This window comes from Schistocerca piceifrons, chromosome 3 (assembly GCF_021461385.2).
Source record: "Schistocerca piceifrons isolate TAMUIC-IGC-003096 chromosome 3, iqSchPice1.1, whole genome shotgun sequence".
NCBI classification, from domain to species: domain Eukaryota; kingdom Metazoa; phylum Arthropoda; class Insecta; order Orthoptera; family Acrididae; genus Schistocerca; species Schistocerca piceifrons.
The window spans coordinates 64,978,255-64,996,186 of NC_060140.1; the positions used below are offsets into that span (position 1 = coordinate 64,978,255).

Consider the following 17,932-nt stretch of genomic DNA (forward strand, 5'->3'; position numbering starts at 1 on the left):
CACACCGTGCTGGGCAGCGACAACACGATGAGGAAAATACACTGCCCAAATTTACGTCAACGGCCAGGGCAGGTAACCGGAACGTTAACGGCCACAAGGCAGAAGATTCCGCTCGTGCACTTCAAATAACCAAGTACTGTTAAACTCCACCGGAAGGTGGCTAAAATTTGCCAACATGAAAACACACGTTGTTGCTTGCAGGAATATCCCAACAACCGACATCGAAATGCAAACGACACAATGTGAACAGTCTTGACTTGCTGGTAGATTAAGTCAAAACTCAACCTACGTGTCCAGCATCGGTGAGCCACGGACCTCGTAGCGACGGGAACGACACAACGCTCTCGGACCGCGCGTGGACGCCCCCAGCGGCCTCGGCCAAACTACTAGTCGCGGACATTTCCTCGCTGCTCCACACCAACCGACCGACTCCTCGAACAGAGCACAGCCGGAAACATAAGCGCCAGGCCAAAGATAATACAACGTGCGAATATCGATACACACCACTGCTTCCACTCACCGAGAGAGAGGATAACAGCATAATTGCGATATCCGCGGGAGACTAAACACAGAGAAGTAACCAAGGTTTAATCCAACGCATAACATAAGCTAGCAACGGCTCAGCCACTCTTCATATTTCTGTATAGCACAGGCACTGAAATCTCGTATTTGTTCACTGACACCAGGCAACTGACTTTCAAATAAAATGTCTCCCCTGTAAAGGAATATACATAATGGATGTACAAATACAGGTCGTAGACACATGGCTGACAACATATGGAAGTCTGGGTCTGGCTACGAGTTGTCTTCGGATAGTCAAGTAGCAAGCCGACTGCTCACGATAATCGTGATATCCGGGTTCGAGGCCTGGTCGGGCACATTATCATTGTGTCACTCCATTAGATAACTCATGGTAGCCCGTATACGCAACTGCGACTACAGTTAATGTATAATCTTGCACATGGTTACATGTTTGACTGCAGTGAACATGTTTTCTTAATTTCTTGCCACTTCGTGCATTTTTTCGTTGCTTTTTCTTCTTCTTCATCATGCATCATGGATGAAATGAGTTTTTTACTAGTGATATTCCTTTTTTCACGTTTCTAACGCATTCTTTGCATGTTTTTCGATGTTTGTCCTTCGTGTACATTCGTAAATGAATTGAATGATGCCACAGTGGATTATTTATTTGATTTCGAAGATGATGAAATATGTGAATTTTATGAATAATACAAGCAAGTCCTCCACTTGTCTTCGAGTGAGTAATGTCCATACGGTAAAGTGTCTCTTATTTTCCAAGACACATTTCTTGTTGTCGTGAGGTCTGAAGGCTTTCATGTTCACTCCGGTTCAACAGACTTCGTTTCTAACGCTTTCGATCAAGTTCATCGCTCCGTATTTTTCAACTTTTTCGGATAGACAGTCTTTTTACTCTTGAAGGTATGACGTAGTTGCAGTTGTCATCCGACCGCGTGGTGAAGTAATGCCGGGGCTGGACTTCCGTTAAGTAGTTTTAATTCGACATGGTACCACGGTACTGCAGGTTTTAATTTTTAATGTTGTCTGTGCCGTACTCTGGCATGTTATAGTAATTCTATGCTTCTGAAGAAGGGTAGATTATTCTAGCCGAAACCTGGGTACAGACCAGAAAATTTTCGCAACTCAGGCGGATTTTTCAATATATTAGGCTAGTCCATCACAGTTGCTTACAGGGCTGCAATATGCTAAAAATTCTTGTACCTATAATAGCCAGAAACCATGTTGATTACTGACGGCATGTGGTACAAGTACCCCAGGGCAGCATCTTGTGACTTTGTATTCTATAGCAGTAAAATTTTAATTAGGTGGGGTATCAAGAGAAGAATGAAGTAAAGAAGATTAGCGTTTAACGTCCCGTCAGCAGCGAGGTCATTAGAGATGGACAATAATAATTTAGGTTTGTGCTTCCAAAGCACAGTGTCGCTCCGCAAGTACAATCGAGTCTTGTCAGCGCTCTGGCTTCTCCCACTACTGTGCTATTCTCTGTAGGTTTGTGAGTAGGATGAGTATATGGTGTACTTAAGAAGAGGTGTTTGCAATTCAGTACAACTACTTATAAGAGTGACAATTCGATATATATCTGTAAGCAGGGTCATATCATGTGTGCTTATTTTCAACTCTTCACTTTCTGCAAAGCAATAACTTTTATTGCTTGATTAAAGAAGTATATTAGGTACTACTAATACGGTATGCCGCACTACAAAAGGCATTTAACGTTATGTGATGATCTTTATAAGTTTATACACATTTCGACTTTATAATACATAACGTATCTAGAACTATGGTTCGTGATACTGTATAGCACATTGAGGTAGGTAGATTAAGATCTGTCAAACCAGTAGACTAATAAGACTTTGTCAGTTTCATAACCGAAGAAAGTTAGCACACTTGTGCTCAGACATACGCTGAAGCAACTACAGCGATTTGTCTGTGAAGTCGAGGAAATTTCTCTGGGAGTGACATTTTACAAAAGTCTTGTAAATACCTGGATTGGACGAACAGATCGTTCAGCCACATGCTACACTGTACATCTATCAGAATGAGGAGGAAAATTAGCAGTTAAAACCGGGAATGATCTGACAAATAAGTCGAAATCTGTCTTGAGTCTTTAACTTCTTGGAATCTTTTGAAGAATGGTGATGAAATTATTTAGTTGCTAAAATGTAGTCAGTCATGTCTGGTGGACAAATGTCTGCCATGAATTATGGGAAATGTTCCATATCATGAACTATAACCTGATTTTTCCAAATAGTATGTGATGTTGACCACTAAAGATTTTATCACCACTCTACTTTAACTCAGTTTTTGCTGTAATGGTGGCCATCAGTTTAGCCAGCTTTCACTGTTATTCGTCATAAGACAAGTGGATCGTATTGTCTTTGTGGCTGATGTAACGAAATTCCAATAAATGTTTTCCAGCTACAGTAGTGGATGGCATATTCAGCATAGTATATGGCCTTTAAGCGATACAAAAAAGTAAGGCAGATACCATTCAGCACTGAATGATGTGGGTGCTCTACTTCTATTTTTCAGACAAGTGAATAGGCGCCATACTGTTGCTAATACAGAACCTACCGGGCGATCAAAAAGTCAGTATAAATTTGAAAACTGAATACATCACGGAATAATGTAGATAGAGAGGTACAAATTGGCACACATGCTTGGAATTACATGTGGTTTTATTAGAAACAAAAATACAAACGTTCAAAAAATGTCCAACAGATGGCGCATCATCTGATCAGAATAGCAATAATTAGCATAACAAAGTAAGACATATCAAAGATGATGTTCTTTTAAGGAAATGCTCAATATGTCCACCATCATTCCTCAACAATAGTTGTAGTCGAGGAATAATGTTGTGAACAGCACTGTAAAGCATGTCTGGAGTTATGGTGAGGCATTGGCATCGGATGTTGTATTTCAGCATCCCTAGAGATGTCGGTCGATCACGATACACTTGGGACTTTAGGTAACCCCAAAGCCAATAATCACACGGACTGAGGTCTGGCGACCTGGGATGACAAGCATGACGAAAGTGGCGGCTGAGTACACGATCATCACCAAACGACGCGCGCAAGAGATCTTTCACGCGTCTAGCAATATGGGGTGGAGCGCCATCCTGCATAAACATCGTACGTTCCAGCAGGTGTTTATCAGACAGGCTGGGGATGATGCGATTCTGTAACATATCGGCGTACCTCTCACCCATCACGGTAGCAGTTTCGCTGCCCAGCGCCATCTGTCGGACATTTTGTGAACTTTGTTTTTTTTCGGTTCTAATAAAACTCCATGTCAGTCGAAGCGTATGTGTCAATTTTTACCTGTCTATCTACATTATTCCGTGGTTTATTAAGTTTTGAAATTTATACTGACTTTTTGATCACCCTGTATATCTAATTTAACTCAAGTAGTATTGTCAGAGAACTACTTGCCGTCTGACAGGGTGGAAGTTTTGCTCTAGCGGCCACCAGCTGCAGCCTTCTTTCTCTTCTTCCCCATCACCATTCAGCCGACAGCCCCTCTCGGTGCTGCACTCCGAGCCTGTAGGAAGAGAGCGGCTATAGCATTCAAAATCGGGGAGTGCTGTTTAGGCAGGTGTACAACGAACAAAAGTTTGTACATGGGAAGCTAGACATTTATGATACTGCCTGGTACAACTAGCAGCAGGTGAAGAAAAAACTGCATACACACACACATACACACACACACACACACACACACACACATACACACATGCAAAAAGATATGGTCATACTGTATAGAAGTACACACACTGTGAAACTCAGGCCCACATACACACAAAAACCTATTAGAAACGGATCTTACTACGAGGGTTGTCCAGAAAGTAAGTTACGATCGGTCGCGAAATGGACACCACAATGAAAACCCATTGAAGCTAGTATGACCGTATGTCGCATCAACACGCTCATTTCAGTTGTGAGCGCACTGTGAGAGAGTAAAAGTGCCTAGAACAACGATGTCTCCCTCCAAGTAGGAAGAGCTGCTGAGAGGATTTGCCTTAATGAATGCAGCCCACCTGACACAAATGCCACGCAATTCCTTCTTCTCAGCCGCACCCTGCAGGGGCAGTGAAGACGCTCCTGCGGCCTTTTTGATGGGAAGTGTTCAATCACCCAGAACACAGCCATAATAGGCTCGTCCTGAGTATCATCTCTGTTCACATGAAATGCTGGATACGAAGACAGCACTTGGGCGCAGGCTACTCGCTACAGACCAGCGTAGAGAATTATCGAAAAGCACAGGCGGCTGACTCCTGTGACGATGGTGTTGGAAATTTGATGTAACGCTCAGACAAATGTCTAAGTCGGAGCGGCGACTAAGTAGAGAAGCATCTGGAAAGTGTAGCTAACTCGTGCAAATAAAATATTTATGATTTTCGCCATGGTTTCCATATAGCGACCGATCGGAACTTACTTTCTGGCCAACCCTCGTATTGTTCCGCATGCACTCGTGCATTCGTACGCTATTTAGAAATAACGACCCAGCTATAACTACCAAGCTACTCTTAGTCACTCAAGTGACTAGTGTGAGAATGGGAGGATTCCGTACCTGTCCTCACAGATATACCATTTCTCTTCATTGCACAACATATCACTTTTGAGCTGTGATACAGTATGTACCATATTGCGTCATGATCTGAACATGATTTGGCGCACTATACGTGGAGGATGAGATAGAACACAGCCCGTAATATCGAGCAGACAGTTAGTTACTGTAATCTTCTTAGAGCCGCTGAGGCCGCGCGATGCACAGCGCCTGTAACTGTACAATATGCTCATATTTCAGGTCTGAGATCCACAAACTCCACAGTCTCGTCTTTCATCAGGCTGATAAGCTAACTGTTTTGAGGTATTTTGTCATAAGAAATGTCGGCCACACATAAACATGTGTCGAATGCGTCGGCATGGTACTGCAGATTTTCATCCAATTGACGACACTGTTCTTATCCACACAAAGCAAATCTGGACCAGTAAAATGAGGTTTCACAACTCGTAACGGAAGTGGTACATGTAGCGGTTAGAAGGATCCAATACATAAAAACCACCAAAATCAGGTTTCGCGATCTCTGCCGAAACGTTAACCACATGCAGAGTGAGTAACCACCTAAAATTTATCCTGGCGATATAATCCCTTGCGCCATTATGCTCATCCCAACGGCAAACTAAGAAAATGTCGTGATTCTATCTCAAATTCTAGAAAGCGTCCAAAAATACTCAATTGATAATTAATTTGAGGAACTCTTTTTCGAAATCACACGTTGATTGCTTGAAGGAGATGGTGCAGTAAAATTCTATGTACCGACTTGACAGAAAATCCTAGGAAGTTCTGGTCTTACGTTAAATCAGTAAGTGGCTCGAAACAGCATATCCAGACACTCCGGGATGATGATGGCATTGAAACAGAGGATGACACGCGTATAGCTGAAATACTAAACACCTTTTTCCAAAGATGTTTCACAGAGGAAGACCGCACTGCAGTTCCTTCTCTAAATCCTCGCACAAACGAAAAAATGGCTGACATCGAAATAAGTGTCCAAGGAATAGAAAAGCAACTGGAATCACTCAACAGAGGAAAGTCCACTGGACCTGACGGGATACCAATTCGATTCTACACAGAGTAAGCGAAAGAACTTGCCCCCCTTCTAACAGCCGTGTACCGCAAGTCTCTAGAGGAACGGAAGGTTCCAAATGATTGGAAAAGAGCACAGGTAGTCCCAGTCTTCAAGAAGGGTCGTCGAGCAGATGCGCGAAACTATAGACCTATATCTCTGACGTCGATCTGTTGTAGAATTTTAGAACATGTTTTTTGCTCGAGTATCATGTCGTTTTTGGAAACCCAGAATCTGCTATGTAGGAATCAACATGGATTCCGGAAGCAGCGATCGTGTGAGAGCCAACTCGCTTTATTTGTTCATGAGACCCAGAAAATATTAGACACAGGCACCCAGGTAGATGCTATTTTTCTTGACTTCCGGAAGGCGTCCGATACAGTTCCGCATTGTCGCCTGATAAACAAAGTAAGAGCCTACGGAATTTCAGACCAGATTTGCGGCTGGATTGAAGAGTTTTTAGCAAACAGAACACAGCATTTTGTTATCAATGGAGAGACGTCTACAGACGTTAAAGTAACCTCTGGCGTGCCACAGGGGAGTGTTATGGGACCATTGCTTTTCACAATATATGTAAATGACCTTGTAGATAGTGTCGGAAGTCCCATGCGGCTTTTCGCGGGTGATGCTGTAGTATACAGAGAAGTTGCAGCATTAGAAAATTTTAGTGAAATGCAGGAAGATCTGCAGCGGATAGGCACTTGGTGCAGGGAGTGGCAACTGACCCTTAACATAGACAAATGTAATGTATTGCGAATACATAGAAAGAAGGATCCTTTATTGTATGATTATATGATAGCGGAACAAACACTGGTAGCAGTTACTTCTGTAAAATATCTGGGAGTATGCGTGCGGAACGATTTGAAGTGGAATGATCATATAAAATTAATTGTTGGTAAGGCGGGTACCAGATTGAGATTCATTGGGAGAGTCCTTAGAAAATGTAGTCCATCAACAAAGGAGGTGGCTTACAAAACACTCGTTCGACCTATACTTGAGTATTGCTCATCAGTCTGGGATCCGTACGAGATCGGGTTGACGGAGAAGATAGAGAAGATCCAAAGAAGAGCGGCGCGTTTCGTCACAGGATTATTTGGTAACCGTGATGTTTAACAAACTCAAGTGGCGGACTCTGCAAGAGAGGCGCTCTGCATCGCGGTGTAGCTTGCTCGCCAGGTTTCGAGAGGGTGCGTTTTTGGATGAGGTATCGAATATATTGCTTCCCCCTACTTATACCTCCAGAGGAGATCACGAATGTAGAATTAGAGAGATTAGAGCGCGCACGGAGGCTTTCAGACAGTCGTTCTTCCCGCGAACCATACGCGGCTGGAACAGGAATGGGAGGTAATGACAGTGGCACGTAAAGTGCCCTCCGCTTGCGGAGTATAAATGCAGATGTAGATGTAGGTGACTGTCACAACTTTCATTCCCAGACTGAGGCACTCCTGGAGGCTTCTGTAACGCATAATGTACTGCCACGTACTCGGAATTCCCGTACTCACCGGCACGCGCTGCCATGTTCTCATCATCCAGTGTGCCTGTGTGCGTGCCTGCTGCACCTATTGCAGAGTACGTGATCCAACGTACTTGAATGCTCACCTGCTGAGAATCTGGAACCCACATTCCTGCCCTCCACCACCTTCCGCCCTTGTTCTGCGGAGAATCTGTGACGTCAGAATATTATTACCTATTCCTAGGAACAAATTAATTATTTTTCAGACTAGCGGCTCGTGAAACATTTGTACAATGCTCTGAGTTGGGTGAACCACTGACTTTTAAATATACAAACAGTGGATATGCATAATATTTAGTAACAAGTAAATGCTTCAATAACTTTAAATTAACTTAACCCTTAAAGGTTAAAACCTCAAGTTTCTCTAGTTAGAGCTTAAAAGTTACACAAAGTAAAGGCCTAGCTGCAGTAACAATTTTTCATTGTAATTACTCACCTCGTCGTTAGAATTCAGTGAGAAGTTTGCACCTGCTTTCCATGGGACATGTCAGGAACCACAGAAGTGAAACAAAATCTCAATATCAGCATAAAGTCTATTTCTGTATTTATTTTTTAAATAGCCATATGAAGAAAACGAAGTTTCGCTCAAATATGTGGATATAAAGGGTAATAAAGCTGTTATTGATTTATTCGATAACAGATGAATCTCCTCCAAACTTCACCAAAACCCAACTCATGACAAACATTTATTGCATTTTGTAACTGAAAATACCAGGGGTAAAATACAGGGAGCGAAAGGCTATTTACAATTTGTACAGAAACCAGATGGCAGTTATAAGAGTCGAGGGACATGAAAGGGAAGCAGTGGTTGGGAATGGAGTAAGACAGGGCTGTAGCCTCTCCCCGATATTGTTCAATCTGTATATTGAGCAAGCAGTAAAGGAAACAAAAGAAAAATTCGGAGTAGGTATTAAAATTCATGGAGAAGAAATAAAAACTTTGAGGTTCGCCGATGACATTGTAATTCTGTCAGAGACAGCAAAGGACTTGGAAGAGCAGTTGAATGGAATGGACAGTGTCTTGAAAGGAGGACATAAGATGAACATCAACAAAAGCAAAACATGGATAATGGAATGTAGTCTAATTAAATCGGGTGATGCTGAGGGAATTAGATTAGGAAATGAGACACTTAAAGCAGTAAAGGAGTTTTGCTATTTGGGGAGCAAAATAACTGATGATGGTCGAAGTAGAGAGGATATAAAATGTAGGATGGCAATGGCAAGGAAAGCGTTTCTGAAGAAGAGAAATTTGTTAACATCGAGTATTGATTTAAGTGTCAGGAAGTCATTTCTGAAAGTATTCGTATGGAGTGTAGCCATGTATGGAAGTGAAACATGGACGATAAATAGTTTGGACAAGAAGAGAATAGAAGCATTCGAAATGTGGTGCTACAGAAGAATGCTGAAGATGAGATGGGTAGGTCACATAACTAATGAGGAAGTATTGAATAGGATTGGGGAGAAGAGAAGTTTGTGGCACAACTTGACCAGAAGAAGGGATCGGTTGGTAGGACATGTTCTGAGGCATCAAGGGATCACCAATTTAGTATTGGAGGGCAGCGTGGAGGGTAAAAATCGTAGAGGGAGACCAAGAGATGAATACACTAAGCAGATTCAGAGGGATGTAGGTTGCAGTAGGTACTGGGAGATGAAAAAGCTTGCACAGGATAGAGTAGCATTGAGAGCTGCATCAAACCAGTCTCAGGACTGAAGACCACAACAACAACAACTGAAAATCGATGGAAATTCAAGAAGCTGCTCTTTTTCATTTACATTTAATGTGGATTCTAAAACTGTTGACTCTGAAGTGATTGCGAAATCAATTGTTATTTTTGAAAATACAAAAGAAGTATTTTCTGAATGTTTTTCCAAGTCCCTACAAATGTTCTTTAACCACGTTCTTAACACTTCCGTCTAAACAAAGACAACTTTCCACCAGGTAGTCGTGAAGAATATCAAAGCGTTCGGTTTGATTCCTACTGAAATACCTTACCCAAAAATTAATATGATTGATTCGTTATAGTGCTGCACAATGTCAACGTTTATATTTGACCCTTGGAGAGGTAAGATTAAATTGTTAATTTTTCGGAAAATATCTGCCAAATAAGTAAAGTCTGAAGCCAGATTTCACCTTCCATGCACTTTGCTTTGTGAAAGGCATGGGTGGTTAAAAAAAAGCAAACTTCGTCTTTAAGCTTATGCAGTCCAGAAATAGTTTCGCTTCGAGATAGTCAACTAAATTCAGATTTAAATCCACTGCGCTTGCATTTAGAGCCTGTATGTGACTACAACAATGTGTCTAAGGAACGTTCGGCGCTACAGACTTCACTTTGGCAACAAGCCAGTATAACATTCCGGAATACACTTCGTACATCTGAACAAACGCCTCTACAGCGATTCCAGTCTACTGAATTTTCGCAAAAGTATTCTCCAGCTATGTTAAATATATCCCCTCTCGTTGTTCTCTCTTTTAAAGATATGCAGAATAGTATCTCCTCTTCCACAGATTCCGCAGAAGCCTTCAGACTGATGTTAGCAAGAACGTCGCCACAAACAAGGCTCTGGCTCCCTGGCACCTTTATACTTTAATATCCAAACCCAATGTAATTATCATCTTACTTTCTAACATAACACTAACTTGCGAGTTTGTTGAACCATGTTTCCCTTTCAAACTTTCACTTTCCAATCACTTCTCCATTTTAATGTGAACGGAAACGATTCTGATGCACCACTAACAACTTATTGCATTTGCCACAAAGAACGAGGAAGGAGGCTATTTTTAAAAATCAAACGACTGGTCTGCATGTAACAGTTCCTTAGTGGTTTTTTCCACGATATTCACTGAGAAATATGAAACTCAGTATGTTTCAAGAGGATGTTTCACTCCCTTAACGGACCCACTCCCTTAACGGACGTGTGGGTACGAATAACCAAATATGGGTCACTTTCTTTACACTACAACATATTTAAAGCGAAACAAACTAGAACAGTAGCCATTGGGTATGTGTACTTGTTAATAGACCTGAGTCCATACTGTTGACAACTTTCTGAATAGGCCACGTAGGCCACAATGCCGTCCAAAGCTGGAGATAAGACCTCTGCCCCTATGCGACAGCGCTACGTAACCACTGTGTCATATGATGATACATTGTTGCTGCACACGTCCAAGAACTCAGTACTGACTCTTCCAGCGTTGTTCCCCTTCAGACGCAGAGAATAAGTACCGGCACGACACTCCACGGTATCATAACGCTGAGCCAACGTGATCTGGCTGCATCAGTGGTGGGCTGTGGGACTGTAGTGTTGGTATTACATGTGTACTACATTCATATTTATGTACTTGGAAACCAATGAAAAATTAGTTACCTAAAACTAATTTTTCTATATAATAATTACAGCTATACGAGTGCGATTCGAACAGATATAACAGCGTACGTCTACAAACAGTAAATAGCACCCCCAACTCAAAACGCAAACATTATTGTGCTAACGTAACATATCAGCAACATAGTTACCCACAGCAAGGAGGCCCTGACAGAAACAAACGCTCCCAATTTTGTGCCGTTCTTGATGGTTTACGAATAGTCGATGCAAATAATGTGAGAAACAGCTGTGCATGAATCTGACACTGATCAAAGATTAAACTGAAGAAAGACTTCAGAGATCTAGCGTTTATTCGTACACTTAAATCGAAGACAGCTAGAAACGGTAACACATAATGTCAAGTTTTACAAGAATATTGTTGATAATTTAATACTAAGAGAAATTTAGACGTAACCGACGAACTGAATTATGAAATCCATAATGGTCATGTTGGAGTAGATTGAGTTTGTTGCTTCAGAGTATCCCAGGGTTCCCAGAAATTCAACCACAGCTAACTTATAAACAAGACAGCAGACCTAATCTCCTAGCAGATTAAAAGTGTGTGCCGGATCGGCACTCAAATCTATGACCTTTGGCCTATGGGGGCAGTGTCTGACCGACTGAGCTATCCAAGTAACTGCCAGTGAAAGACAAACGTCGTAGTATCAAGTCCCAACACGACACACTTTCAATCTGCTAGGAGGGTTCATATCTATTTATACTACACTATACTGTAAAAATATGTTCTACGACAGTGAGGCATTAAATGTGACACTCCCAAAAAAAAACGAAATTAAAAAAAAATTCACCACCCATGCTTTGCGACAGCGTGCCTTTCATATAATTATAAACAGATGCAGGTATAATTAACATAGTAGCCGCTCTCAGTTTGACGTTGCTACTCCGGCTTTGCTAACTTTTAGCTGTAAACTCATAAGTGAAACTAAACAGTCTCAAGCAGCAGAACCTACAACAGAGCCAAGTACAAATAGCTTCAGAAGACTCTTCGCCCTCAGCGGGTAACTCTGGGGTGGGCAATATCCAATCACAGAATAATCGGCGCTATATTCCTTGATGGCACCGTGACTACAGGACGGTACGTGAACGTTTTGGAAGATGATTTCGTCCCTATTATCCAAAGTGACCCTGATTTTGACAAGATGTTGTTCATGAAAGACGAAGCTCGACCCTATCGAGACAGGAGAGTGTTTGATGTTCTGGAGGAGCACTTTGGGGACCGCATTCTGCCTCTGGGGTACCCAGAGGACACTGGCATGGGCCTCGATTGGTCGCCATATTCTGCGGATCTGAGCACATGCCTTTTGTGGGGATATATTAAAGACAAGATGTACAGAAATAACACCAAAACCTCTGCTAAGCTGAAAACAGCCATTCTGGAGGTCATCGACAGCATCGACGTTCCGACGCTTCAGCAGGTCATGCAGAATTTCTCTACTCGTCTGCACCATATCATCGCCAGTGATGGCAGGCATATCGAACATGTCATAATCTAAATCCGAATATCTGTGGTGACGTTTACATGTTGAATCAAGTGCGTGAACCCTGTAGTTTCTAAATTACGTTTCTTTCATATAGTTCACTAATTGTTACCCTGTAGTAGTTACCAATAGAGATACACTACAGACAGTATAAACCAATTGTGAGTAAATGGCTTTTCCTTTTGCAGGTCCTCCGGCTATCGTGGAAGTAGACATCATGGTGCGCAGTATGGGACCGATATCCGAAGTAGACATGGTGAGTTCGTCATGCGAGTGCGCAAACTTTATGCTACCTAATGTTTCAAAAACAGACGTTTAGGTCTATTTCTCACTGTGGTGCTAACAGTGCTGATCACTACAATTTTTCAGTATTGAAATCCTCTCTAAAAATACTGAATAGCTGAGAAAATGCCTCATCGTTCTAGGTTTAACGAGGGGACAACTCGGAAATTCACCGCCTATGTGGTGGAGAGGAGGCTAAGGCTACAGTACAAAACCGTGATTAAGCTGATCAATAAAGACGTAAGACAATAAACAAAAAATATCTTGACTGTCTGTATACGATAACGGAAATAGCCAAAGGTGAAGCTTGATTTGGCACATAACATGTTGTTGATAAAGACAAAGTAATAGTAATTACGGATGAAAATAAGATTTACCGAATAGGAACGTTAAAATTGCAGGAAAATGGAAACAGTACACAGGAGAACTATACTATGGAAAAATTCGCCTGCAGATACAGTTAAAAAAAAGGACAAAGAAAACAATCATGCATATTGTGTTGCCAGATCTTTCTGGAAAAATGTATTGGAACTAGTAGCGAAGCATAGACCTTGCCAATGTGAATGGAACAAAACTGTAAGACCGGTTGTGCAGTTATTATAATGATTTGTATGGACTGTGAAAGCTGCATACAAATTTCGAGTGAAATATTGTGTTTCCAAGAAGATAAATGCAACAAACTGCGAAAATTACTGACTGCATTGCCTTGTTGTGTATCTAAAACAATAACTACCACTATCCTATATCCAACGGGACATGAAGTCGCGGTTGCACGTTGTATATACGAGTTTTACTTTCGGAAAAAAATTTGAAATACGTGGCTCGAGACAAGCAGTATCAGATTTATTATCAGCTTTGAAAGAATCAAAGGAAAATAGTTACACAATATACATAGGCGTCGTAAATATAGAGGAAGCTCTCAGTAGAAAATACAAATGATAGGAAAGAAAAGAAACGTTTGGCTTGAGTGTGACAGGCTCTCCACCCCCTCTAAGAAAAGGTATTCCAAATTCTTGTGTTAAAAGGCTGACCTGTAGTGTACTCAAAGGTGTAAGTTAAGTCGGAGGGTGATAATTTGGTTGTGAGTTGGGAAATACTTGTGATAACAGGTTTTTCTGCAACGTTGCACCAGTCTGCACTCGAAGCTGGTAATATTCGTTGCAGTATTTAAAGACTGATTTATGATTGGTTCAGCCAGTTCTAAATTTCGTTCGTTCGTATAGGTCATCATAGCAGAAAGAACGAAAGTACGCTAAAGATATGTACAGAATGGTATATTCAACAAGATACGATGTTGAGTGAAAAAATAAAAAACTGTTGACCTTGCTTAAATTTTGCGGTGCAGTCGTCAGGTTTTATAGAGGTTACGTTGGTTGGTGAATTCGGCAGCAACAGGAAGACCTTGCTGGAAACAAACACTCCCTTGTATAATATTTCAGAAGAATAAGCTACATATAGATTTTGTTAGAATGAAACATGTACATTTTAATGAAAACAAACGACGCAGTATGAATGAATCCTCCGAATGTGACGGAAATCAGGAGATGTGATGTAGATATATATACAAACAAGTGACTACAGTCCATTAAATTTCGGGCATGCAGCCGCGCAAATAAAATTTCCTCTACTGATATTTCGGCCGCGTATCGTCCTGCCACAGTCTTGTGACTCGCTCTGAGGATGGCCGGATGATACGAGGCCGAAATATCAGTGGCTGCATGCCCGAAATTTAATGGATTATTCATTACGCTGCGAGAAGTTGAAAATGCACACAAGTGACAACAATTTCAGAAAAATTGGATGCCTTATTCTAGAGAACGGGCTTCACATAATGAGCAAGTCAATAACGCGTTGAAACACCTCTGGCCCTTATTGAAGCAACTGATTGGAACTGATTGACAGCGTTGTTGGGTGTTTTCATGAGGCATACCATGCCAAGCTCCGTCTAATTGGAGCGTCAGATCGTCACAATCCTAAGCTAATTGGAGGGCCCTGATCATAATGATACAAACGTTCTCAGTTGGAGAGAGATCCGGCAACCTTGCTGGCCAACATAGGTTTTGGTAAGCACAAATACAAGTAGCAGAAAATCTTTGCTGAAATGTAAGCCCAGGATGGCTTGCCACGAAGCGCAACAACAAAATCTGTCGTAGAGCATGGTCCACTTATCGTTACGCTGCTAAGGAGCAACCCGCCCGGTGTGGCCGAGCGTTTCCAGGCGCTTCAGTCTGGAACCGCGCTGCTGCTACGGTCGCAGGTTCGAATCCTGCCTTGGGTATGGATGTGTGTGATGTCCTTAGGTTAGCCAGGTTTAAGTAGTTCTAGGGTCTAGGGGACTGATGACCTCAGATGTTAAGTCCCATAGTGCTCAGAGCCATTTACCATTTTGTTAAGGAGCCGCCGATGACAGTCAAACTGGTCCAGCTATGCAGTGATATAGTACCCAGTCCATCATTCCTGGTTGTCAGCAATATGGCGGGAGGGGGGGGGGGGCAGTCAGGTTGGTGTCCCACCTCTGTTTCAGCCGTCTCCAAACACGTCTTTGCTCGTCATCTGGACTCAGTTCGATGCGAGGCTCATCACTGAAGACAGTTCTACTCCATTCAATGAGGCTACATGCCGAATGTGCCAGACACCACTGAAAAAGGGATTGTTGGTTTAAGACGTCAGTGTGGTTATCGAAGGAAGTGGCACCGTGACAGTCCCAGCTCTGCAAGTCGCCTATTAATGGTCTTTGTGGTCACACATTTACACATCGGATCAACGATAATGATGAATCCGGTGCTCTGAGTGTCTCTGTTATAACTGCTCGTTCATCATGTTATGTCGCCCCTCTGCGTCGACCGCTTCCTTCTTCATGCTGTGTTCGGCCACGGTTCACACATTCCTGGGAACATCGTCGGATAGTGGCGTCGCTCCTGTTCAGATGTCTAGCGATTCGCCGAATACTCCAACAGGATTCTCTGAGACTACCTACACGTTCTCTCTAAAATGCTGACACCTGCGTATATTGTTCACGCGTGTGTCTACGAGGCACAGTGTCTGTCCACCCAAGAACATGGAATGAAACTTGCAAATATGTTATGCCCTGTTATCGACATGCCCCCTGTTTACTATCCTTGCCAGCTTCGAGTTGAAACTACGCTGCAGTATCACATTCATCCACTGGCCGCCAAAGTTTACAATTTTGCTTTTTCCGTCGCTACGTTTGTGAATATCAAAATTGGTATTTCTAACGGATCTAATAAAGTATGATTGGCCCACAGTGCGACTTGGCGCCGCTAAAGACAATTGTTGCCTCTCTTGATGGGAAGACGTTACGGGACCAAACTGCGTAGGTCATCGGTCCTTAAGCTTACACACTAAGTTAAACTAACTTAACGCTGTAGACAACACACACACATTCCCGATGGAGGATTCAAACCTCCGAAGGGGGGAGCCGCACTGACCGTGACAAGACGCCTCAGACCACGTGGCTACCCCGCACTGTTGCCTCTCTTCGTTGCCAAAATTAAGGCATAATCAACTCTGGAGGTTGTGCTACACAGTACTAAAGTAATGGCTCCCTGTTCTCGTTTATTATGCAACAAACTGAAAGGAAGGAAACTCAAACTGCATTTCTACTGGTGGTTAAAATTTCCATAGCCCACAAAAGCTGAGCTTTATTAAATAGAGACCAAACGGAATAAAGGAAAAACTGTTGAAACCATGTCTTCAGAGTACTCAGTAATACGGTCGTAAAAGGAGACCACTGAGAAAATTGAAATAACATGAAAGTATAAACATGCGAAATTACAATAGTGTGTTAAAAAATGAGGCAAAAATTATGCTACGAAACGAGGTGATATACATCAAGAATTTGTCAATGTAAGTTCCAGTGGAAGAGAAAATATTCTAGGAGGGGAAGTGAGAGAGATTGTAATGTGCAACCCAGTTCTGATGAGACAGGATGTATGATGTGTCCTAAAATGAAAATACTGCCACAGAACAGAAAGACATGAATGAGTCTGATAGAGTAATTAAGGAGATGAAACACCGAATACCATAAGTCTCCTATTCACACTGCAGAAGAGATGCGCTTTGCCCGTTTCGCCTACGGGTTAAGTCAGCTCTGTATGCAAGTATGAGAAAGTGTCTAAAATGTAGCGTCTCTGTATCTCTAGGAGTATCTGAGGTGGAACACGGACCCGAGAACGAGCTCGGTATGCCGTTACTTGGGAGTGGGAAACACCCTAAAATCACATCCTCGCTGGCCGCCACAACGACCCCACTTCGTTAATCCACAAGGCAGGTTCGATCTGTCGCGCATGTACCTCCTAAACCGGGAAGCGGTCGCGTCAGCACATACGGCTAACCGGCCAGATGACTTAGATGAGGTATTACGACAGTTAAAAGACTGTCGAGTCTAAAACAGCGTCGGTGTGACTTCGCTGCGTTGTGTCCCGTTGATTAGTATAAACGTTGCTTATTTTGCCCTCCATTATAAGGTAATTCAATTACTGCTTTTGACACCAGGACATACAGGATTTTACAAAAACGCCCCACTGGTAATGCGCACATTTAAATTTCGGTCGCTGCTACAAAAATATATAGTCAACGATGTATAGAATAGATAAGCAAACATCGTACAACGGTATTCAGAAGTTCATCGAGGATAATGAAGGCGTTACACGTAATAGGCTGGCTGACTGTATGACAGGCTTGGGGAGAGATTCCTCGTAACAGCAGATATAATACGAAAAGGCAAGAGACTTGTTATCGCAATAATTATGGTGAAGATATGAATCAGTACAGAGAGCGGCAGCCAACTTTTCGCCATCTGCTGCAGAAATGAGAAAAGTTTGCCCAGAAGATTATGAATCAGAACAACGCGGCCGTAAGCAGGTGTCACTGGCTACACGAAATCACTGCTAACACAGCACGTGGGCGTCTGCATGCTTACATCACAAAATGTAAATGCTGGAGGAACACATACGAAGAAAAATACACTCCTACAGCTTCAGACAAAACAATAGACATTTTTCAACGTAACCTTTCAGTATTGGTGGTGATAAAACTCTACCTAAGTAGGAAGATTACCGTCGCTTTGTCATGTCCTACAGCTCCT

The 17,932-nt window shown here is 42.3% G+C and overlaps 1 protein-coding gene across 1 annotated transcript in view; it reads left to right on the forward strand.

Moving 5' to 3' along the window:
* Window positions 1-17,932, forward strand: part of LOC124788389 (gamma-aminobutyric acid receptor alpha-like) — a 253,140-nt gene that overhangs the window by 31,242 nt on the left and 203,966 nt on the right. The window contains exon 2 of the mRNA XM_047255654.1: window positions 12,732-12,799. Coding sequence (XP_047111610.1) covers window positions 12,761-12,799 — 39 coding nt within the window. The 5' untranslated portion in view covers window positions 12,732-12,760. The remainder of the gene's footprint in view (window positions 1-12,731; window positions 12,800-17,932) is intronic.